The 25,345-nt window shown below is 43.8% G+C and overlaps 1 protein-coding gene across 1 annotated transcript in view; it reads right to left on the bottom strand.

Moving 5' to 3' along the window:
- The window catches only part of LOC124805201, a 503,287-nt gene that overhangs the window by 5,740 nt on the left and 472,202 nt on the right, over positions 1-25,345 (bottom strand). The window contains exons 6-7 of the mRNA XM_047265697.1: positions 5,534-5,673; positions 2,397-2,546 (exon numbers count right to left, since the gene is read on the bottom strand). Of these exons, the coding sequence (XP_047121653.1) occupies positions 2,397-2,546; positions 5,534-5,673 (290 nt within the window). The remainder of the gene's footprint in view (positions 1-2,396; positions 2,547-5,533; positions 5,674-25,345) is intronic.

Genomic DNA, 25,345 nt, shown 5'->3' with positions numbered 1-25,345 from the left:
TCATTCCCCACACACCTCACTAACTATATCCTGACAGATACTCCTCATTTGATTTGAAAGTATACAAAACCTTCCTAGCCTCCCAAACCCCAGACCCCCTGCCTGGTTCAGTTCCATTGCTGAGATCTTTATGATATGGATTCAGTGCATAGACATCCTATCCTCATTGCTCCACAACCCCAACACCTTCTCTCCCATCCACTTCAGCTGGTCCTCCTCAACCCAATGTGCCACCTTCACAGACATTAAGCTCCACCTCTACATTTAAATCTACATTTATACTCCGCAAGCCACCCAACGGTGTGTGGCAGAGGGCACCTTAAGTGCCACTGTCATTACCTCCCTTTCCTGTTCCAGTCGCATATGGTTCGTAGGAAGAACGACTGCCGGAAAGCCTTCATGCGTGCTCGAATCTCTCTAATTTTACATTCGTGATCTCCTCGGGAGGTATAAGTAGGGGGAAGCAATATATTCGATACCTCATCCAAAAACGCACCCTCTCGAAAGCTGGACAGCAAGCTACACCGCAATGCAGAGTGCCTCTCTTGCAGAGTCCCCCACTTGAGTTTGCTAAACATCTCCATAACGCTATCACGCTTGCCAAATAACCCTGTGACAAAATGCGCTGCTCTTCTTTAGATCTTCTCTATCTCCTCCATCAACCCGATCTGGTATGTATCCCACACTGATGACCAACACCCAAGTATAGGTCAAACGGGTGTTTTGTAAACCACCTCCTTTGTTGATGGACTGCATTTTCTAAGGACTCTCCCAATGAATCTCAACCTGGCACCTGCTTTACCAACAATTAATTTTATATAATCATTCAACTTCAAATTGTTCCATATGCATACTCCCAGATATTTTACAGAAGTAACTGCTACCAGTGTTTGTTCCACTATCATATAATCATACAATAAAGGATCCTTCTTTCTATGTATTCAAAGGCAAAGAGTTTGGGCAGAGATGTCAGTCGAGGAGGAAGTACAGAGGCAAAGATGTTGTTGAACGACACGTGAGGTACGAGCAGTGGCAACTTGAAATTAGTGGAGGTTGAGGACTGGTGGGTAATGGGAAGAGAGGATATACTGAAGGGCAAGTTCCCATCTTCGGAGTTCTGACAGGTTCGTGTTAGTGGGAAGTATCCAGATAACCTGGACGGTGTAACACTGTACCAAGATGTGCTGGCCGTGCACCGAGGCATGTTTAGCCACAGGGTGATCCTCATTACCAACAAACACTGTCTGCCTGTGTCCATTCATGTGAATGGACAGTTTGTTGCTGGTCATTCCCACATAGAAAGCTTCACAGTGTAGGCAGGTCACTTGGTAAATCACGTGGGTACTTTCACACGTGGCTCTGCCTTTGATCGTGTACACCTTCTGGGTTACAGGACTGGAGTAGGTGGTTGTGGGAGGGTGCCCACCAGGCCTCAACCTCTGCTAAATTCAATTTGCCACCGCTCATACCTCACCTGTCATTCAACGACATCTTTGCCTCTGTACTTCCGCCTCGACTGACATCTCTGCCCAAACTCTTTGCCTTTACAAATGTCTACTTGTGTCTGTATATGTGCGGATGGATATGTGTGTGTGTGTGTGTGCGAGTGAATACCTGTCCTTTTTTCCCCCTAAGGTAAGTCTTTCCGCTGCCGGGATTGGAATGACTCCTTACCCTCTCCCTTAAAACCCACATCCTTTCGTCTTTCCCTCTCCTTTTCCCACTTTCCTGACGAAGCAACCGTTGGTTGCAAAAGCTTGAATTTTGTGTGTGTGTTTGTGTTTGTTTGTGTGTCTATCAACATGCCAACACTTTCATTTGGTAAGTCACATCAGCTTTGTTTTTAGATATATTTTTCCCACCTGGAATATTTCCCTCTATTATATTCATGACTGTATCTTAACTTGATTAATCCTCTCCTGTGTAAGTATAAGTTGGAACTGAAACTTTTATGAAGACTCAGAGACACTTTTTGATGGCAACCTTAAAGAGCAAAGTGCTTTTGATATTTTCATTTATGGTCTCAGTAGATAAAATCATTTTTAATTTTTTTAATGCATTGATCATAATCTAATAAGCTTGTGAACTGTAAAGGGGAGCCTAAGTGTAAGTGTAACTTTTCCTCATAATTTAACTTGTGGTATTGAAAAAATATCGTTATGATAACATTAAAATAGACAAAAAGAAGGAAAATGTTATCCATTTGTATTCATCAATTACTGATGTAGCTATGTTTACTACAACAAATAATTAAACTGCAACCATATTGAGGGTCAATATCTAATGAAACAATACCGTAGATGTAACTGGATAGCTTTCATTAGAACTCTAGCTACTGGGTTATATCTATGTCCATTACTGTTTGATAGGAATGAATAAGTGTCTACAACACATACGGGGAGCATCTCCGGCATCCAGTACAAAGACACTGGTACTAGCCATCAAGACACCATCCTCAGGAGCTGCTTCTGTGTAGATATCCTTTGTCACAGTTCTTGCGAGTGGTTCCAGATCATCTGGACATGCTGGTTCAGAACATGTACCAGCTGTAACATAATAATTACAATGTGAAAATTTATTTGATAATTATATTTCGAATGCAATAAAAATATCTATTGTCTAATTTACAGGAGTATCTAAATCAACATCAAGAGGCATAACAATAACTTTACAAAAGTAGTTAAGCCATATGTTTCATGAATGAAGACTCCTACAGGATTTTATTTTATCTTAGCTCTTTTTCAGAAAATCAAGAGAATACTGAAATTTTACTCATCCATACATAGTTATGTTATTCTTTTAATGTAACCATTTACTCTTCCACATCTGCAAATTTTCTGCTTTATGCTGAATCAGTAGAACACAATGGATGAATTAATTAAATAAACAAAAATGCTTGCAGGTACATGTGGGCAATATTACATCTCTAAAATCTCTTAAAAACTGTCTTACGACAGTGGTAAAGACAATTAAAAAGAAGCAAATTTGTATTATTGGCAACCACTTGTTATAAAGGAGAAAATGCACAGTGAACTGACTGACAAAATTCCAAGAGTTTTGAAGATGTCTCTGCAAGATATTGATTTTGTACTTTACACAGTACTTTCAGTGCTCACTTCTGCTAAATGGATACTTAACTTAATTCTGCTAAATTATCTCAGAACATAATTACATAAGCAACAGGAATTGAAAATAAGCAACATGAGCCAGCACGTTAGACTTCAACACAGTTACAGATACTTTTAAGTGTAAAAATGCAGAACTGACCAAAATTTACTTTTTTATGTGTTTAATCTATTTTAAATTGCTAGCCAGTTGGACTGCAAGGAATTTTAGACACTTTTTCATTCAATGTATACCATTGATGTCTATCTGAAGTATCAGCAAGTTGTTTATATTTTTTAAAAGACACCATATTCGCCATTGACTGTTGACTATGATATATTTCAAGAAGTTCTACATGACTGTGAATCCCATCCATGAAAAGTAAATCATTTTTATTTGTCTGCAATGACATAATATAGGACTTTGTGACATTAATATTCAGAACAGTAGCTGCGAAACAGCTGTAGTCCTCTTTAGCTATCATCTGTGCCAAGTCTGACGCAGCTGCATCATCAGCAAACATGACATGTCCTGAATGACAGTTTCAAATCCCTGAAACCTAATTTACATAAATTAGGAATAGGACAAGAAAGAGTACCATACTTTGTGGGAATATTTTATGTGCCCTGATTTCAAGTTTAGTTTCTTAGCTATGACACATTTAGTTAGTGTGAGCCATTGCTTTCTGTTGCAGATTCATTCCATGCAAGAGGGTTAGGATTAATCCTGTAATATACACTGTTTTCCCAAGTACAATTTAGTAGGCCATACAGACAAAGGCTTTGGTGAGGTTACAGAACATACCAACAGAATAGTTGTTGATTAATTCTCTTCCTCTTAGAACAGCATTTGCTGTCATGATTGTTCATGGTGAAAGTTAAAACTGTGGTCCAGACAGGAATTCAATCTTGGGTCCTTGGCCTTTGTGGACAGTGCATTATCATTATATTATTCTAGCATGACTTCCCACAATTCCTGCAGGAGTCATGGGCTTGCCCACTTTCCTTTTAAAATCTGCAGAGGCTCCCACAATGCTGTGGGGCTAGGACCTCCAAGAGAAAGGACAACAGTCTGGCTTATCCACAGCTTCAGGATTGGAATTGAGGATTTTTTTTAACTCTAGGCAAAGTAATTGTTGTTTTGTTCTGAAGGGTTTCTTTGTAGTGTATCATTTGCAAAAGCCAATTGAGTGATGGTTGAAAGGTTTGGCTGTCAAAAATGCCTCACTATTCTAACAATGGCTAGTTTCTGAAAACAGAGAAATAAAACAGCAATCAACAAACTAATCTGTGCTGAGAACAATACAATTTGTAGCTAAAAAGTGTTACATTTGCAAAATACTTTTTCAATAGTCTATGTCTTTCTCACTAAGTATTGCTCTGGTACAGATATATAGATGATTGTGTGTCCATTGTGACCCAAAAGTTACTCAGAACTCACCTTACTGTAATCACAATCTGTGACCACTATTGCAGTTGATATCTTACAGTCCTTAAGAAGTTAGTAGGACAGTTACATGTTGATGTTGTTCAGTCTACACATATTGTTAGTAGTGCTACTGTCTCACCATCTGTTTCAAGCAGGACTAGCCTCCAATACAAGTATTAATAAAGGTGCCAAAATTGGTGCTTAACACAATAAATATGAACACCTACACTGGTGTTCTTCTGGACCTGATACCAGTATCATCAAAAACATAGTTTATGACAAAACAGACAGGGTCAGGAAACTGATCAGAATCCATACAAAGAGCCCAAGATGACCTTAGGAGTGTTATCACTTTTGGCAGTGAGAAAGTGAAGCAAAACTAATAATTTAGTGTTCTTTTCATTGGTACCCTTCCTAAGGGATGCACCTGGTCACTCAGTTTGAGTGCTGTTGGATGGGCTTTGACCAAAATTTGTATTATGAATTTTTGCCTTGTTTCACAAAACTTTTTTATTTTGTATAAAAATAATAAAGTTTTGTGATACAAGGCAAAAAGGTTATCATTTAGTTAATATAAAATACAATGTTTCCCCAACCCCCCCCCCACTCCCCCCCCCCCCCCACCCACCCCCTCGGGTGGACCTATTAAAATGACCAAAAATGTCTTTTCATTATAGTGATGTACATTAATGTGGTAACTTGTAAATTTCACACAGGGTGGAATTTGAATTGTTGATTGACACATTATGCTATGGATTGTAACAGTAGGCTCACAGTTCTGCCCTTGATCACAACTATCTACAGGTATGTCTTTTTCACATTTACGAGTCTTGGAATAAAGTAGTGCAGATTTTCTTTTACATTTATCAAGAGGAGTAGCTCCTTTGGATCACATACTCTGATACAAACACTGTAAATAGATTTTTGGAGAGATGTATACACATTATAAGATAAGTGTTAGGATCCTACTTTTTTCTCATGTTGTGGATGTGCTACATACCTTTGCAGACGGCAATGTCACATTGCAAATTGACCTGTGTGCTGTCTGGGAACCTGAACATAGAGTAAATGGTGGCCTCTGCCCATCCTTCCTTTTGGTTGTACTTGAGTGGCGATATCACCTGACGTGACACCGGACACCTGCAGAAAAAGATTACAACTGACATAAGCCATACAAATTAGTCTTTAGAGCCTAGACAGTAATGTACTTCCATTATTAAATGTTCCTTTGATTCTCATTATATGTCATGAATTAAAGTTGAGTGCTTAAATCTTACAAAAAATTGTCTTCATGGCACAGAAATTTAAAAATATCAGTGATGATATCATACTGAAGAAAATGGAAAGTGACACCATAAACAGTAGACCCATCTGGTTATAATTTTATTCATAATAAGGACATTAGAAGTATAAGCACACAAATACTGCATAATACCACATCTAGCCTTGATAATTACCTCAATTCACAAGTTTCTTCGGAATGTTGTATACAGCTGAAGCTATCATTAATGATCAGACCCTGTTAAGCTACTAAACAGAGGGGATGTTGGCACCTGTGTTTCACATGTTGTTCCAAATAGTCACACTGATTTTCCACAGGGAGAAGACCGGGTGATTTAATGCACAAGATGAGATCTGTTAGAGTGCCTGAGTGTTCAACAAACCAGGAACATATGTTTGCCTCCCTATTGACACAGCTATTGTCAACTTGGAAGCCAGGAGAGTCCACAGCATGGAGGTATAGAAAAAAGTTATGTTTAAATAAATATCTGTGCCCATTTTTGTCATAACTTGAATGACTGAGCCCAAGTCACGATAAGAAAAACAAGGTCCATCAGTGTTCTCTAAGACTTGCAGCATATTGAATGGGTGGCTTGATCCTTCCCCACCCAGTCCAGAAGATAACTATTTTAATTATATTAATATATATATAGCTACAGCTGTCTGTAAAAAGGACCACCTGGTTTCTGAGATTAATCAGCAGAAGCATGTGTTCTGAAACTACAGTTATGGGGCTCAAAATAGAAAGTTACTGTTCTCCAAGAACTGAAAAACTGAAAACACAAAAATTTTGAATGATCATATGATGATATGCTTATTGTACTTCTTACTTTCTACAGAGCTATAACTAGCAAAATAGGTAGGATTCTGGTAGGAAGAGGCACAAGACCTATTTTTGAACATCTAAAAAGATGAAGGAGATGTTGCACCTGGTTAAGTGTAGTTCTGGACTGAGGATAACTGGAATTTATCAGATTCTTCATGAATGTGGAAGGAACTGCATCAAGTAGTCTATCCTTACTGGTACTCGTACTATGCAGAACATGAGAGGTACATAAAAAAATCAAGAACTTGCAAATTCAGCAGTTGCTGAGCACAGTCTCACAAATAAATGCATAATAATAGTAGGATGGCTGGACATTTTCTGGCGAAGTCTGTGTTGTTGCCAGATTTCTAATACACCATAGACAATGTCGCCATCCACTGTTGTAAATTTTATTCCTCAGCTACACTGCTGGCCACCGTAAATGCAACACCCTGAAGGAAGCATCCGAATCAAGTGAAATTTACACCATGAGTTTGCAGCGATGAGATATGCAACTGATTAGAATTTCAGCGCAGACGCACATCACGCGCGCCTGTGGCGCCACCTCATAGCACCATTTAAGGCTTGGCAATTTCGACAAGTGTACATTCGGCACGTGTGTTTACCTTGTGGTTGTTTCACAAGACGATCAGTTATGCCTTGTAGACAACAGCGAACATCTTTTGATCAAGTATCCGAGTTCGACAGAGGAAGGATAGTGGCTTACCGAGATTGTGGATTATCATACAGAAAAATCGCTAGTCGTGTTGGACGAAACCAAACAACTGTAATGCGGATATGTGACCATTGGATGCAGGAGGGTACGACGGACCGATGTGGTCGATCGTATTCACCTCGGTGCACGACTGCACGTGGTGATAGGCAAATTGTGCGCATGGCAGTGACGGATCGCTCAGGGACATCCCGAACCATAGCACAGCACATTGCGTCTGTAATGCATCATCCAATGTCTGCGCGTACCATTCGACGCCATTTACAGCAGAGTGGTCTGTCCGCAAGACGTCCATTGCTTCGTCTACCATTGATGCAGATCCACAGACGTCTCCGTCGCCAATGGTGTGATGACAGACGGATGTGGACGGCAGAATGGAATGACGTTGTCTTTACTGACGAGGCACGCTTCTGTCTGCAGCACCACGATGGTCGGATTCGAGTGTGGAGACACCGTGGAGAGAGGATGCTGGACAGCTGCATTATGCACCGCCACACTGGTCTTGTGACGGGTATTATTGTACGGGGCGGTATTGGATATTACTCTCGCACGCCTCTAGTACGCTTTGCCGGTACTTTAAATAGCCGGCGCTACATATCCGAGGTGCTGGAGCCAGTTGTCCTTCCTTACCTTCAGGGCTCGGCCACAGCCATATTTCAACAGGATAATGCGCGACCACACGTGGCACGCATTGTCCAAAGGTTCTTCGTCAATAACCAGATTGAATTGCTTCCCTGGCCGGCTCGCTCTCCGGATCTTTCGCCGATAGAAAACATGTGGTCCATGGTTGCTCAACGAGTGACCCAGATTACATCCGCAGCTGCCACACCAGATGATCTTTGGCAACGTGTGGAAGCTGCTTGGGTTGCTGTACCCCAGGAACACATCCAACGTCTCTTTGACTCAATGCCGAGACGTGTGGCAGCGGTGATCTCCAACAATGGCGGCTACTCTGGCTACTGATTCTGGCAGGAACCACATGTCACAGACGTCTGTAAACGTAATCATTTGATACTTGGTCTACATGTTATCTACAAAATAAATTTTGTTGTGCTACCTCTTGTCTTTCTTGGTGTTGCATTTATGGTGGCCAGCAGTGTATTTCCTCCACCTCTCAGACATCATGTCGGACCTACTAAGTCTCTGCACAGAAAATGAGGGAAACAACAAATTCTAGGGAATTCAAAATAGCCACACTATGCTGCAGTATTTCACCCAGTCTTCTGATGCTTTGTGCCATTTGCATTAATCAGAAAATACAAAAACCTAATATGGGCAGTTTTCCTATTTGTGCAAATCTGGGGATACTGGCACAGCCTGCATGGTTGCCACGTTTCCCACATCCTATACCATCACAACCAAATATGGTGGACCTCAGCCAAATAGCACAGGCTGCCAAATTTTTGATGACATCCTAATGATGTGACGATTCAAGATGATGATCCAATATGGTACCTCTTTTGACACTGACACAACCTGCATGGTTGCCAGGTTTTCCACTCACTGGCACAACCTGTTTGGTTGCCAGGTCAATAACGTAAAGTCTGGAATCCTGGCCTAAATTTAAAATGTGGAAGATTCAAATACCCCTCTGGATTTCCCCATGTTGGATTGTCTGTGTGCCACCATCAATGGGATCCCATGTGAATGCAAGTCTCCAGTAGCCTTGCAAAGTCCAGTAGACTGTCAGACGAGGAGCATTGAAAGTGCTTATCTATTTATCTATATCTATCTATCTTCTACATCACCAAAGAGCACATCTGCCCTAAGTTAAACGTTGCAGCAAAATTTAAAAAATCCAAGACTGTAGCTCCAATCTCTAGCACTAGTTTGTTGTTTGTGACGGCACCAGAGTCACCCCATTGGCCCTCTGATGCCACAAAAGATGTGTTCTATATTAAAATGGCAGGGAAATTTGAAAATATATGAAGCACACTTATGCTTCAACCCATATTGAAAAATGCAGGGAAATACAAAATTGTCCTAATTTTAAAATGTCAGCAGCTGTACAATGGCTCACACATACTCATACGTTCTGCTGTATTGCATTATTTCAAGTGCCTGGGAGGGAATTTCAAAAATTGGGAGATGCAGACTTGTTCTCAGGATAGGATATATGAAATGGTTCAAGAGTTGAAAGGTCCATTTACTGTGTTTTTAAAATACATCACAAAAAAATTATTTGCAAGATGGGTGGCAGCTAGTAAACAAGACAGCCTAGTCAATAGCCAGGCAGCACAGCGCCATCATAATATGGGAACTTAAACATGCATCAGGAATGTATTAACTTCATTTGAAACATAAAAACGTTTATACAAAATGGTAAGTTGAATCATGACCATCAAGAACACTGCAGATATCAGTCTATGGGAAATTTTTTTTTATGAGAGTAGTGGTCAACAGCCTAGTTGTGTACATTATTTTGAGAAAAAAAATAACGGCTGCAACCAGTGGTAGATGTCAGACTCCAATAGCTAGCAGTCAAGGGCCACATCAGTTGGTTGACTCACACAGCAGAGTACTTACCAGACTTCTCACACAAGAGTGTACTGCCTACATAGCAGAGACATGCATCACACGGTTCAGGCAGCACCAAACTGTACCACAGCTGAAAGTCAGGCTAGCCACTGGACACTGGGGTTAGCAGTCGTAAGACTGCAGATCAATGTTGGGCAACCAGCTACCAGTGTGTGAGGCAGCAGCTCTATGAGTGGTACTGTAGTTGCAGTTGCAGTCATTGTTGCTGACAGAGTTAAGATGGGATATAATGGTCTGTGAATATTTTCTGCAATGGAAATTTTCGGGAAAAAAGACGGAAAATGATAAAATGTGACGTCCAAGCAACAGTTCTACAGCTACCAAAATGCAAATATAACGTATAGGCTGGGAGAGAAGGAATACATTAGAGCAATTCAGAGGCATGAAGACTTTTTTTTTAGAAATTTTGTTGAGAAAATTAAGATAACATACATTTGCAACAGTCTGCAAATTCGATTGCGGACAAAGATTTTTCCAGCCTAAACCAGTTGTCGAAACGGTCCACAAAGTCGCCTTTTTAAGGGCACAGTGTGTAACTTGACAGAATTATCATGAAAGTCGTGTACTTTCAAGTGATGTAAATTTTTCTATTTGTGATAGAGAAACCCCCTTTTTTGTTTTTTTTTTGTTTTTTGTGACAGTTGTGCATTGCTATATACTATATGATCAGTGACAAGTGCCACAGGTTTGCTATCAAAGATGATTGACAGCACCATATACATCCATGCAAGAGAGTCACAGAATACATGCAGTTGGTGTGACACATTCATCAAGGGGTCTGTACCTCACAGAAAATCTCAAGGTCTGAGCAACAGGGCGAAAAATTAAATCTTATTGCTTGTGGGGGGTGGGGGGAATAGCTGATGGAGATGTCATCTGTCGCTTGAAGGACTTGGACACTCATCAGCAAGCTAAAAGTAGTCATATGCTAACATTACAGATGTGAGAGTGATTGCATGTGTCCAATACTGTCCTAGACATGTTCAGCACACATGAAACTGGCTGCAGCAGCAGCTTGCAGACAGGTACATTGGTGCTGAAGAGGCACTCCTGCCACTGCATTTGTTTAAATAAAGACGCAATTGTTCCTTTTGTGGTGTCACCGCCAGACACCACACTTGCTAGGTGGTAGCCTTTAAATCGGCCGCGGTCCATTAGTATACGCCGGACCCGTGTGTCGCCACTGTCAGTGATAGCAGACCGAGCGCCACCACACGGCAGGTCTAAAGAGACGTACCAGCACTCGCCACAGTTGTACAGCCGACTTTGCCAGAGATGGATTACTGACAATACGCTCTCATTTGCCGAGACGATAGTTAGCATAGCCTTCAGCTACATTTGCTACGACCTAGCAAGGCGCCGTATTCAATTGATAATTAATATTATGAAGCATGTACCGTAACGTGAGATGTTCTACAATTGTGGATTAAAGTTAAGTATTATATCAACTACGTACTTTATTTGCTACTATTAATTCCTTTAACTGTTCCAGACCTCACGCCAATCTGCGTGAGCTTAACGCGTGCCTTTCGGCTTCCTCTCGTTGTGACTTGACTGTCTTGCTAAGTCACAACACCTTTCATATTCCTGCCACAGGCGCGCCATTACCCACAGATTCGCCATTGTGGATTCAAACATCATTCCGACATCTTTGGAAGCCTGTGCCAGTATCATTAGGTTCACCATCTTGGATTGTGATGTCGTAGGGCTTGGGAAATCTTATGAAACCTGGCAGCCAACATCGCCGATCACCGTCTTTGATTTAAGTGACCTGGAAACAGTGCAAGCTGCACCAGTGTCCTCAGATCCGCCCTCTTGGATTTTCCAGCAATAGGACAAATGCTTATCCTGGATTTTTGAATTTCACACCATTTTGTAAATAGCACAAGTGGCTTGTGATATCAGAGGGGCGGGGAGTAAATGCCAAAATTTCGCAATTTTTGGGCTCCCATCAGGTTAACAAAGGGTTTCCTAAGTCGAGAACTTTGATTCTACACTAAAGACCACCCACATACAAAAAATGTTCAAATGTGTGTGAAATCTTATGGGACTTAACTGCTAAGGTCATCAGTCCCTAAGCTTACACATTACTTAACCTAAATTATCCTAAGGACAAACACACACACCCATGCCCGAGGGAGGACTCGAACCTCGGCCGGGACCAGCCGCACAGCCCATGACTGCATCGCCCTAGACCACTCGGCCACACACATACAACATACTAAAATTTCATAAAATTCGGATTTTTTTTAGCGTCCAATCTACCTGCCAACTGGAGCCAATTGGGCAGACGTTTAAGACAGATGCCAATTATCCTGCAGAAGCCGTATTAAGAGAAGAAGAGTATACAAAGACAAAATTACACCAAGTACAGTGTGCACACAGGCACTTAAACAGTTATTTTTCGTGCGCTCCATAATCGATAGGGAAGGAATGAAACCTTAAGACGCAATGCAATGCTACGTATCCTCTGCCACTGACTTGCTATGGTTTGCAGAGTGTAGATACAGATGTAGACATAGGTAAGCGAGGGCCAGTCAAGTTATATTGTCATGGTTCGTCAGTTTCTTTCAGCTTATTTATTAGTCGAGCAGCCCGTGGTTAGCCACAGCGTCTAACGGACACACTATTTGGCGATGAATCATGTCGCCATTGTCACGTGCGCTGACGAACTGAGCTCCTGGGGGCGCGTTGCCGACTTCAACTGATCATTGTGACCACCTGCCTAACAGCCAGTATGTTCATCTTTGGCACGGATAACAGCGGCGAAAAATCGTGACATGGAAGCAATGCGGCCTAGTCGGGTCTCTGCAGGGAGTTGGCACCACATCTGTACACGCAAGTCACCTAATTCCCGTAAATTCTGAGGAATGGGGCAATGAGCTCTAACACCAAATTCAATCACATTCCGTATGTGTTCCATCAGGTGCAGATCTGGCGAGTTGGGGGCCCAACACATCAAACGGAACTCACCACTGTGTTCCTCGAACCACTCTATCACACTCCTGCCATTGTGACATGGCGCATTATCTTGCTGAAAAATTCCTCTACCGGCGGGAAATATGATTGTCATGAAGGGGTGTACGAGGGGCGACAATAAATTAATGAGACTGATTTTCTTTGCAAGATGTGGCAACCCTGCAGGCTTGTGAAGGCACAATTTCTTTGATCTTGGTCTATAAGCTGCTTCTAGTCCAAGTGGCACATCGATGCAACTTCTCAGTCGTGAGTTGTGCTGTAATAAGTCAACATATGTTTGTGTCTCTCGTCACGGAAATGGAAGCGCATAATATTGCGCAACGGTATGCCATTTCTTTTTGCGTTAAATTGGGTGAAAACGCGACGACAACTTCTGGTAAGCTTCAGAAGGCTTTTGGAGAGCAGGTTATGTCAAGAGCTCAAGTTTTTCGTTGGCATAAAATGTTTAGTGAAGGCAGAACGAATCTTGAAGATGAAGACCGCAATGGACGACCATCAACCTCACGGACGGATGTCAACTTGGCCAGGGTGCGTGAACGTACTATCTGATCGAAGATTATACGTGAAAATGATTTCAGAAGAACTGAACATCAATTGTGTCCATGCCAACATTTCTGAAAATTGGATTCTGCATCACGGTAATGCGCCATCCCACACTGCTCTGTCAGTACAGCAATTTTTAACCTCAAAACAAATTTCAGTACTACCAGAGCCATCTTATTCACCAGATATCGCTCTGTGCGACTTTTTTCTATTTCCAAGCGTCAAAACGGCAGTCAAAGGACACCATTTTCAAACAACACAAGCTGTCCAAAAAGCTATGACGAGGGTCTTGGAGGATATTACAAAAGATGAGTTCCAAAAATGTTACCATCAATTGCAGAAGCGCTGGAAAAAGTACATGCAATCAGAAGGGAACTACTTTGAAGGAGACAACACTAAACTTGACTAAAACTATAAGCAACATTTTTTTTTCACATCAGTCTCATTACTTTATTGTCGAACCTCGTACGTGGTTTGCAACCAGTGTGTGACACACTTTGGCCATCATGGTGCCTTGCGTGAGCTCCACTAGTCCCCTGGACACCCACGTGAATGTTCCCCAGAGTATAAAGGAGCCGCCACGATATTGTCTCCATCCCACTGTACAGGTCTCAAGGAGCTGTTCCCCTGGAAGACGACGGATTCGCACCCTCGATTGGCATGATGAAGAGGGTATCGGGATTCATCATACGATACAACGCTCTGCCACTCCGCCAACGTCCGGTGTCGATGATCATTGCCCATTTCAGTCGTAGTAGCCGATGTCAGGGTGTTATCATTGGCAAATGAGTGGGTCGTCAGCTGTGGAGGCCCATCTTTAGGAGTGTTCTGTGCACTGAGTGTTTACACACACTTGTACTCAGCCCAGCATTAAAGTCTGATGTTAGTTCATCCACAGTTAGCTGCCTATCCTGTCCAGCCCAATGCTATGACGTCTGGACGTGATTTCTCCACGTGTTGAAGACCTTCACCACAGCTCTCCTCGACCAGCCGAAAATTCGTGCCGTTTCCCAAATGCTCGTGCAGAATCTCCGGGCCATTACAACCTGCCCGCGGTCAAATTCAGATAGATCGCGCGCGCCTTCTCCGCTCTACACACGGACACCACTCTCACTGATACTACGTGCACCGCGCGTGTGTCTGACTAATATCATTCCTCGCCAGGTGACGCAGCTATCGCTTGAACGGCTTTATTTCGACGTAGGTCAGTGGTCATTATGTTCTGGCTGATCAGTGTACATCCCCTCCTATAGAAAGCCGTTTCCTCCGCGATCTGCGCTCGAGGACACTTGCCTTGGCGCCTATGATAGCGCCGACGTAGTTTCTATGTCCGCCTTGATCGCCAGATGTGTTCATTGAGTGTCTTTCTTTCTAGACCCAGTGCTGGTTTCCAAGCCCTGTTGGCATTAAGCCGTATTTCCGACTGATAAGACTGTTCCTGGCGCGAATTTCAGTGGTTTCTCGAACGACACTGTACCAATATTTGGGAGTCTGCGCTATAATCCTGGACGTTCGTGTTCCATAGCATGACCCTCTGACAAACAGTGTTCTGCTACCGCCAAGCTGGGGTACATTAGTCGCTCGCTGGTGTTCTCAGTACTGTTTGTCCAATCTTTGTCTTGCCACATTGGCACGAAATCTGATATACCCCGATCTTCCGCAAACCGATGTCATCTTTGACACTCCCCAATAACGCCTGTGTTTAGTGGACGGGCAAAAGACAGTTCGTACGCTGTGCTTTTTCAGTATGCGCCTGACTTTCGCTGATAGCGCGCCAGTGTACGGTATAAAGACTGTGGCTCTCTCTTCTTGCGTGATCTCTTCCGTCTCCACGGATTGTACTGTAGTGGTGGGGCGAAGAGCGCACTTAATCTGCCATTCTGAGTATCTTTTTTTTTTTTTTTCTCGCAACACAGTTCTAAGACGTTCCAGTTTCTGGCGCACACGCTCTGCGTCAGATGACATGCGCCCGCCCTATGTACTAGTGTTTTTAGTACCGCAGCAACTATCTTGTGTGTTTTCTTCCGATACACACTGTGGCACAGGGTGCCATCAGCTCTTCTGTTGACCGTGACGTCCAGGATTGGTAGTCTTCTTGCTTCTTCGGTCTCCACAGCGAGTTTCATTTTGGGATGTATGGTGTCTAGATGTACAAGTTAGTCAAGGAGTTTGTCACTTCCATGGTGCCAATGAAGAACGTGTCATCCACTTACGGGAAAAAGCAGATGGGTTTCATTTGCATGACATCAGGGCCTCTTTCTCGAAGTGCTCCATATACAAATTCACGACCACTGACGAGAGTAGGCTGACCGTTATGAATCCCTCGGTTTGCTCGTAGTATTCTCCAGTGAACGGAAGATACGTGGAGATTAGGATACGCCTGAAAAGATAGGCGATCCTCTCGACAAATTTCTGAGCAGTGAGTTCTATTGACTCACGTAGAAGCACCCTGGTGAATAACGAAACTATGTCAAACCTCACCATGATATCTGAGTCCCGGAAAAACAGTGCCTTCGTCGTAATGCGGAAACGGAGCGGTTTATCTGACGTACAAAAGGGCTTGATCATTGGCTTCCGGGCCAAGAGTGGAGTCATTTCTGAAGTGGCTACGTTTGTAAGCTGTGCACATGCCGCTGTGGTTAATGTTTACCGTGCATGGCAAAATGGCGCTTTCTAAAACCAGTGCCGAGGGAACTATGGTACACCACGAGCCGTAGATGACGGCTGCAGAGATTCGTACAGGCGAGCTGAAGTGTAACTGTTGAGCAATTCATGGCCCACATGAACGAATGGGTTACCAACAGTGTCTCCTCAACGACCTTTTAGCGAAGGTTGCTGTGCTATGGACCCCCGCAGAAGGCGCCTCGTTGATGCAGTCACACACAGGGGTTCATCGGCGACGAAGACTGGAATTTTCACACCAAATACTGCAACTGGATGTATAATGAGTGGCGACAGGTGGTCTTTCCGGATGAATCATGTTTCATGCTCCATCGGACAGATGGCCGCTGGGGTATAAGGCTTGAAACGTCTGAAAGCAAACAACCTGTAACATCGTCGGAAGGGTCCAGACTGGAGGAGGGAGCGTTATGGTCTTGGGAATGTTTTCTTGGCAATCACTGGCTGATCTTGTCATTGTGGAAGGCACAATGCATCAAGACAAGTATGCATCTATCCTTACGGACCATATGCGGCTTTTGACAGGTAGTCAGATTAATGTGACTCGACAGTGTACTTATCTTACATTATCCATCTAAATAACGTACAACGTTTAGATTTGCTTTGTTGTGGCAGTGGTTTACGAATGTGCCCATTTGGAAAGGAGGCGGGGATAGTAGAAAGATCGCCAATTACGTTACTCTTCTACACTGGTCGTAACGGCAACATAGAAACACCCTGTACAGGTCCCTAACACAGCAGGTCGAATGGAGCTCTTCATTCCACACGTGAGCCATCATCTTTGTTTCGCAAGCTGCTGTAGCTGCTTTCAATTTCGGATAAAGGGAACGCTGTTCGTTCTCGTTCGTCTCTATAACGCGATTGGCCGCCCAGATTAGCCGGTCGAAAAGTTGCTTCTTGTCTGCACGTGGGCGGTTTAGGGTTTAATGGAGGTACGTGACGATTTCAATTAACTGATACTGCAGAGGCGGCAGAATATTGACGGGAGGTAAATTAGTAACCGGTTGGGTTGTGGAAGTGCGCATAAAGGAAGCACGGCGAGCAGCACAAAAGGAACCAATAAGGTGGGCTGGCCACGTGTCAACGGCTCCCTTGGCCTTGACTTTCACTTTCCCCGCGTATGTGCAGCCGGCCAATCAGAACGGCGGTTCGGATACGCGTCGAATCACCGGCGAAAACGACCGGTCGATACAAACGGCTATTACAGCGATCAATCATACCCCGGTCGCCATTATCTCGATGTTGCGGCGGGGAAGAAGCGAAGATGGGAAGAGAGCGACAGAGAATCAATAATACGGCGGGATGAGTCTCGGGCTATTAACTGAGAAGCGAGAAGGGGACCGCGACGAGAGGGGCTGCTGCATTGTGTTGCTTTTTCTTGCTAGTCTTCCCGCCGACTGCGAACACGATACGTAGATTGTTTACATACTAGCGTCCCGTTTTCCTTGCGCTGACACCTTCGCCATTCGCCGTATAGATGCGCATTTGCGACGCGTTGTCCACGATAGCTCTGAAGGTGCCATTTTTTTTATGATCGCTGCCAGTGCTCGCATTTGCTTTGCTCTCCACTAAGCAATTGCAAGAAGTTTCCGTGAATTTCTTGATGTCAAATGTTTTGCCTCTTTGATCGCTTGGTAATTTACGCACGGTTCTTGGAATCGTAAGAAGTAAGGTTACAAGTTTAACGACCCGTTGACGTGGTGGTCATTACGAGAAGAGCATTACTTCACTCCGCCAATGACAAGGAAGCAAATATTCGTGATACTGTTTTGATAAAGTACCCATTAATGTTGAAATTTCAACGCGCCACCGGTATGGAAGCCCGGGAAAATTTCGTCAGTACTATACGCCGCGAAAGTCTACATTCATATACAGGGTGGTTATAATTAAGCTTTTGTTATGTGAGCTAGTGTAGATGGAAAACTATACAGACGGAAAAAAAACGCAACCAAAAAATAATTAATGTAGAGTAATGAAATTTCATAATGTTCAGATGAGTGCGATATCTTATGGGACTTAACTGCTAAGGTCATCAGTCCCTAAGTTTACACACTACTTAACCTAAATTATCCTAAAGACAAACACAAAAGCCCATGCCCGAGGGAGGATTCGAACCTCCGCCGGGACCAGCCGCACAGTCCATGACTACAGCGCTTCAGACCGCTCGGCTAATCCCGCGCGGCCAATGAAATTTCGGGAATACATTTGTCTACGTAACATATTTAAGTGATTAACATTGCAAGACCACCGGTTAATGGAAGCGCGAGATAAGCCATCATAAATGTGAAATGCTTGTACATTGATAACCGGCGTAACCGCCAGAATGTCGAGTGCAAGCATGCAAACGTGCATGCATTGTGGTGTACAGGTGCCGGATGCCAGTTAGTTGGATGGAGTTCGCCGACCGCTGTGACCGAGCGGTTCTAGGTGCTTCAGTCCGGATCCGCGCTGCTGCTACGGTCGCAGGTTTGAATCCTGCCTCGGGCATGGATGTGTGTGATGTCCTTAGTTAGGTTTAAGTAGTTCTACGGTTTGGGGACTCATCACCTCAGATGTCAAGTCCTATAGTGTTAGAACCATTTGGATTGAGTTCCATGCCTGTTGCACTTGGTCGGTCAATGCAGGGACGCTTAATGCTGTTTGTGGATGACGCTGGATTTGTCGTCCGATGCTGTCCCTTTTTTTATGAGTCACCAGTCTTCCGCTTCGTGTGATGCGGCCCCCCCACGAATTTCTCTCCTGTGCCAGCCCTTTCATCTCAAGGTAGCACTTGCAACCTGCCCTCAGTTATTTGCTGGAGATATTCCAGTCCCTGTTTTTCTCTACAGTTTTTACCTTCTGCAGCTCCGTCTGTAACCGTGGAAGTTATTCCCCGATGTCTTAACTGATGTCCTATCGTCCCGTCACTTCTTCTTGTCAGTGTTTCCCACATTTTGCTTTCTTCATCGATTCTACGCAGGACCTCCTCATTCTTTAGCTTATAAGTCTAAGTAATTTTCAACGTTCGACTGTAGCACCACATCTCAAATGCTTCGATTCTCTTGTGTTCTGGTTTTCCAACAGTACATGTTTCATATCCATGCAATGCTATGCTCCAAACGTACATTCTCAGAAATTTCTTCCTGAAAGTACGGCCTATGTTTGATACTAGTAGACTTCTCTTGGCCAGTAATGCCTTTTTGCCAGTGTTAGTCTGCTTTTTATGTATTCCTTGCTGCGTCCGACATTGGTTATTTTGCTCCATGGGTAGTAAAATTCCTTAACTTCATCGACTTCACGGCCTTCAGTCCTAACTTTAAGTTTCTCGCTGTTCACATTTCTGCTGTTTCTCATTATTTTCGTTTTTCTTCAATTTACTTTAAAAAATGGTTCAAATGGCTCTGAGCACTATGAGACTTAACATCTGAGGTCACCAGTCCCCTAGAACTTAGAACTACCTAAACCTAACCAACATAAGGACATCACACACATCCATGCCCGAGGCAGGATTCGAACCTGCGACCATAGCGGTCCCGCGGTTTCGGACTGAACCGCCTAGAACCGCTCGGCCACACCGGCCGTCCCTTCGATTTACTCTCAATTCATGTTCTGTACTCATTAGACTGTTCATTTATTCAGCAGATCATTAATTCTTCTTCTCTTTCACTCGGGATAGCAATGTCATCGGCGAATCGTATCACTGAATCCTTTCACGTTGAATTTTAATTCCACTCCTGAAGGGGCGAAAGACTACATTCCTATTTTACACCCTTTTTATCCAAGCACTTCATTTTTGGTCTTCCACTCTTATTATTCCCTCTTGGCTCTTGTACATATTGTATATTACCCGATAGCTTACCCCTATTTTAACCATAATTTCGAAACTCTTGCACCATTTGACATTGACGGACGCTTTTTTTCGGGTAGACAAATCTTATGAACCTGTATTGATTTTTCTTTAATCTTGCTTCCATTATCAACCGCAATGTCAGACTTGTCTCTCTGGTGTCTTTACCTTTGCTAAAGTCGAATTGGTCGTCGTCTAACACATCCTCAATTATCTTTTCCATTCTTCTGTATATCATTCTGCCAGCAACTTGGATGCATGAGCTGTTAAGCTGATTGTGCGATAATTCTCGCACTTGTCAGCCTTGGAGTCTTAGGGATTGTGTGGATGATATTTTTCCGAACGTCAGATGCTATGTCGCCAGACTCATACATTCTACACACCAACATAAATAGACGTTTTGTTGCCACTTCTCCACGTTATTTTAGAAATTCGGATGGAATGTTATCTATCACTTCTGCCTTATTTTATCTTAAGTCCTCCAAAGCTCTCTTAAATTCTGGTTCTAATACTGGATCCTCATATCTTCTAAATCGACTCCTGTTTCTTCTTCTATCACATCAGACAAATCTCGCACCTCAGAGGCCTTCAATGTATTCCTTCCATCTATGCGCTCTCTCCTGGGCATTTAACAGTGGAATTCCCGGTGCACTCTTATTGTTAACACCCTTGCTTTTAATTTCACTGATGGTTATTTTGACTTTCCTAAATGGTGAGTCAGTCCTTCCGACAACCATTTTTTTTTCGATTTCTTCACTTTTTCATGCAGCCATTTCGTCTTAGCTTCCCTGCACTTCCTCAGCGACTTTTATTTCTGTACTCCTGAATTTCGCTGAACATATTTGTACTTTCTTCTTTAATCGATCAACTGAAGTATTTCTTCTATAACTCTGGCTTCTTAGCAGCTACATTCTTTGTACCGATGTTTTTCTTTCCAACTTCTGTGATTACCCTTTTGGAGATGTCCATTCCTCTTCAACTGTACTGCCTACTGAGTTATTCCTTATCGCAGTATCTATAGCCTTAGAGATCTTCATTCATTACTACTAAATTGTGATCCGAGTCTGTATGTGCTCCTGGGTACGCCTTACAATCCAGTTTCTTATTTCTGCCTGATCATGATGTAATCCAACCGAAATATTCCCGTACCTCCCAGCCTTTTACAAGTATACCTCCTCCTCCTTGAACAGAGTATTCGCTATGACTAGCTGAAATTTACTGCTGAACTCAATTAGTCTTTCTCCTCTCTCATTCCTATTGCCAAGTCCATATTCTCCTGTAATCCTTTCTTCTACTTTTACCCCAACAACGGCATTCCAGTCCCATGTGAGTACTAGATTTTCATCTCTCTTTACGCACTGTATTACCCTTTCAATATCCACATATACTTTCTCTATCTCTTCATCTTCAGCTTGCGACGACGGCATGTACACCTGAACTATCGTTGTCAGTGCTGGTTAGCTGTCGATTGTGATGAGAACAACCACATCAATGAACTGTTCGCAATAACACACTTTGTGTCGTACTTCCTATTCATAACGAATCATACTCCCGTTATACCATTCACTGTTTCTGTTGACAGTACCCTAGATTCATCTGACCAGAAACCCTTGCCTTCTTTCCATTTCACTTCACTGACCCCTAGTATATATAGTTGAGCCTTAGCATTTCCCTTTTTCAGATTTCCTAGCTTCCCTACCACGTTCAAACTTCTGAAATTCCACGCCCCGACTCGTAGAACGTTATCCTTTCGTTGGTTAGTCAGCCTCTTTCTTATGGTCACCTCCCCTTGTCAGTACCCTCCAGGATATCCGAATGGGGACTATTTCGGAATCGTTTGCCAATGGAGAGATCATCATGACACTTTTTCAATTACAGGCCACGTGTCTTGTGGATACGCATTATGTGTCTTTAATGCAGGGGCTTCCATTGCCTTCTGCATCCTCATGCCGTTGGTCATTGTTGATTCTTCCGCCTTTAGGGGCAGTTCCCCACCCCAAGGGCAAGAGTGTGCCCTGAACCTCTCTCCACACCTCCGCCCTCTTTGACAAGGCCGTTGGCAGTACGAGGGTTACTTCTTATGCCGGAAGTCTTCGGCCGCCAAAGCTAATGATTTGCTTACTGATCAAAGATGCTTTCCCTAGACCACGGGTGCAATTATGTGCTCGATTTCAGGAAGATTTGCTGACTGAGCAGGCTAAGGCAACATGTTGACACACTGTATAGCCTGTTGGTTTATCAAAGCGGTTTGTGGCCGAGCGTTATCCTGTTGGAAAACACCCCCTGGAAAGCTGTTGCAGCACAACAGGTCTGATCATCAGATTGACGTATAAATTTGCAATCAGGGTGCGTGGGATAAGCACGAGAGGGCTCCTGCTATCCCACGAAAACACACCTGAGACCACCTCTCCTCGAGGTCCATTCCCTTACACCTCCATGGTATACACCTAGGCCGCAGATTCTTCTGGACCTTTTGCATGGCCCTAAGGATCAGGCTCTCCACTATCACTTCCTTTCGATTCTCGATATATACCGGGACCATGAAGTGGTTTACACCAATGGTTCGATGGCTGATAGTCACGTAGGTTTTACTTATGTTCATGGAGGACATATTGAACAGCACTCCTTGCCAGATGGCTGCAGTGTTTCCACTGCAGAGCTGTCGGCCATATCTCGTTCTCTCGAGTTCATCCATTCATGCCCTGGCGAGTCATTTCTCCTGTGTACTGACTCCTTGATCAGCCTACAAGCTATCGACCAGTGCAACCCTCGCCATCCTTTGGTAGCGTCCATTCAGGAGTCTATCTGCCCTGGAACGGTCGCATCGTTCAGTGGCATTTGTGTGGACCCTAGGACGTGTCGGAATCCCAGGCATCGCGTGAAACCCAACTCGCGCTATTCCTCCACGAGACTCAGGGGGCCACAGACACGGGTTCCCAGGTAGATGCCGTGTTTCTTGACTTCCGCAAGGCGTTCGATACAGTTCCCCACAGTCGTTTAATGAACAAAGTAAGAGCATATAGACTATCAGACCAATTGTGTGATTGGATTGGTTTCTAGATAACAGAACGCAGCATGTCATTCCCAATGGAGAGAAGTCTTCTGAAGTAAGAGTGATTTCAGGTAGGACCGTTGCTATTCACAATATATATAAATGACCTTGTGGATAACATTGGAAGTTCACTGAGGCTTTTTGTGGATGAAGCTGTAGTATATCGAGAGGCTGTAACAATAGAAAATTGTACTGACATGCAGGAGGATCTGCACCGAATTGACGCACGGAGCAGGGAATGGCAATTGAATCTCAATGTAGACAAGTGTAAGGTGCTGCGAATACGTAGAAAGAAAGATCCTTTATCATTTAGCTACAATATAGCAGGTCAGCAACTGGAAGCAGTTAATTCCATAAATTATCTGGGAGTAGGCATTAGGAGTGATTTAAAATGGAATGACCATATAAAATTAATCGTCGGTAGGGTGCATGCCACACTGAGATTCATTGGAGGAATCCTGAGGAAATCCAGTCCGAATACAAAGGAAGTAGGTCACAGTACGCTTGTTCACCCACTGCTTGAATACTGCTCGCCGTTGTGGGATCCGTGCCAGGTAGGGTTGATGGAGGAGATGGAGAGGATCCAACGGAGAGTGGCGCGCTTCGTTACAGGATCGTTTAGTGATCGCGAGGGCGTTACGGAGATGATAGATAAATTCCAGTGGAAGAATCTGCAAGAGAGACGCTCAGTAGCTCGGTACGGGATTTTATTGAAGTTTAGAGAACATACCTTCACCGAGGAGTCGAGCAGTATATTTGCTGCCTCCTACGTATATCTCGCGAAGAGACCATGAGGATAAATTCAGAGAGATCAGAGCCCCCACAGAAGCATACCGACAATCTTTCTTTCCACGGACAGTACGAGACTGGAATAGAAGTGAGAACCGATAGAGGTACTCAAGGTACGCTCCGGCAGACATCTCAGGTGGCTTGCGGAGTATGGATGCAGGTGCAGGTGTAACTGCACGTGTAGGTCGGTCCTCTGCGTCTAGCACTCAAAGATTGCTTGCAGGTCTTCAACTGGCCTCGTCGTAACCTACACGTAGTTCACTGGCACCGAGGTCAATCCAGCTTTCATCAGAAAACACAATAAACCTCCACACTGCCCTCCAATAAGCTCTCGCTTGATACAATGGAAGTCGCAATGGCAATGGTTTGGGGTCAGAGGGATGCACGCTGCAGGGAGTCTGGCTCGGAGCTGCCCTTGAAGTAACCGATTTGTAACAGTTCGTTGTGTCACTGCGGTGTCAACTGCTGCCCAAACTGCTGCTGCGGATGCAGTACAACGTGGAAGAGCCATACATCGAACACGATGCTCTTACCTCTCGGTAGTGCCACGTGGCCGTCCGGAGCCCGGTCTTCTTGCGACCGTACATTTTCGTGACCACCGCCGGCAGCAACCATTAACAGTGGCTACATTCCTGCCAAGTCTTTCTGCAATATCGCAAAAGGAACATCCAGCCTCTCGTAGCCCTATTACACGACCTCATTAGTCACGTGTTGATAGTGGCGTCTTTATCGCCTTAAAGGCGTTCTTGACTAACATCAACTCACCACGCCCAATCTCAAAGGTAACTAACGTTCACGACCGTTACAGAGTGTATTTAATGCAAATCTGATTTGCATCCTCATAATGGCTCTATTAGCGCCACTCTTACGCGACTGGCTCGAAGTACGAGTAGACAATCTTTCAGCTGTAGAAACACGCCTACCAACTTTCGTTTATTTCCCACAACTCCATCTTGGTGTTGCGATTTTTTTCCGTCAATGTATTTACCGTATGGGGACCGGACTTTACAGGAATTACGTTCAGACTGTCTTCTGGTGGATTTGCGTTGATAGAAGTGTTAGTGTCATGATTTTCCGTTAAGCGCCGGTACTGGTACGGCGACATAGGATTGAAACAGAAGCTCCTGTGTGCAATACGCTTGCAGACAATCAACATGGATCTGGACAAGGTGAGCAGGGCCTTACTCGTAAGTTATTTTACCAAAACAACAGCAATAATGCTGGTACTCTTCACGAGTCTAGACGCATTAAAGCAATACGGAGAGGTCCACTTTCTGCAACGGGATTAAGGAACATGGTTTGAAAGTTCTAATTCACTGGCGATTTTGGAATTGCTTCTGGGAGAGGCCGACGGCCAGTTGCGCCACAAACTGTTGAATAAGTTACTGTTGTCATGGCTGAGAATGTGGACGCAACAGCTGCACATTTCATGGTGCACCGATCAAAAAGTGCTGTGAAGAATTGTGAAATGGTATCTCTACTGCAGTTCCAGGCTGTCATGGGTGCAGATCTTCGTCACATTGAGCAAAGTTCGTAACCTGGAACGTAAACATAGTACGCAATTAACAAATGTTACTTTCTCATGTG

The sequence above is a fragment of the Schistocerca piceifrons genome, chromosome 7, assembly GCF_021461385.2.
Source record: "Schistocerca piceifrons isolate TAMUIC-IGC-003096 chromosome 7, iqSchPice1.1, whole genome shotgun sequence".
Classification (NCBI taxonomy): Eukaryota; Metazoa; Arthropoda; class Insecta; order Orthoptera; family Acrididae; genus Schistocerca; species Schistocerca piceifrons.
The sequence above is the reverse complement of the archived record's forward strand: the minus strand, read 5'-3'. Positions and strand labels throughout refer to the sequence as shown.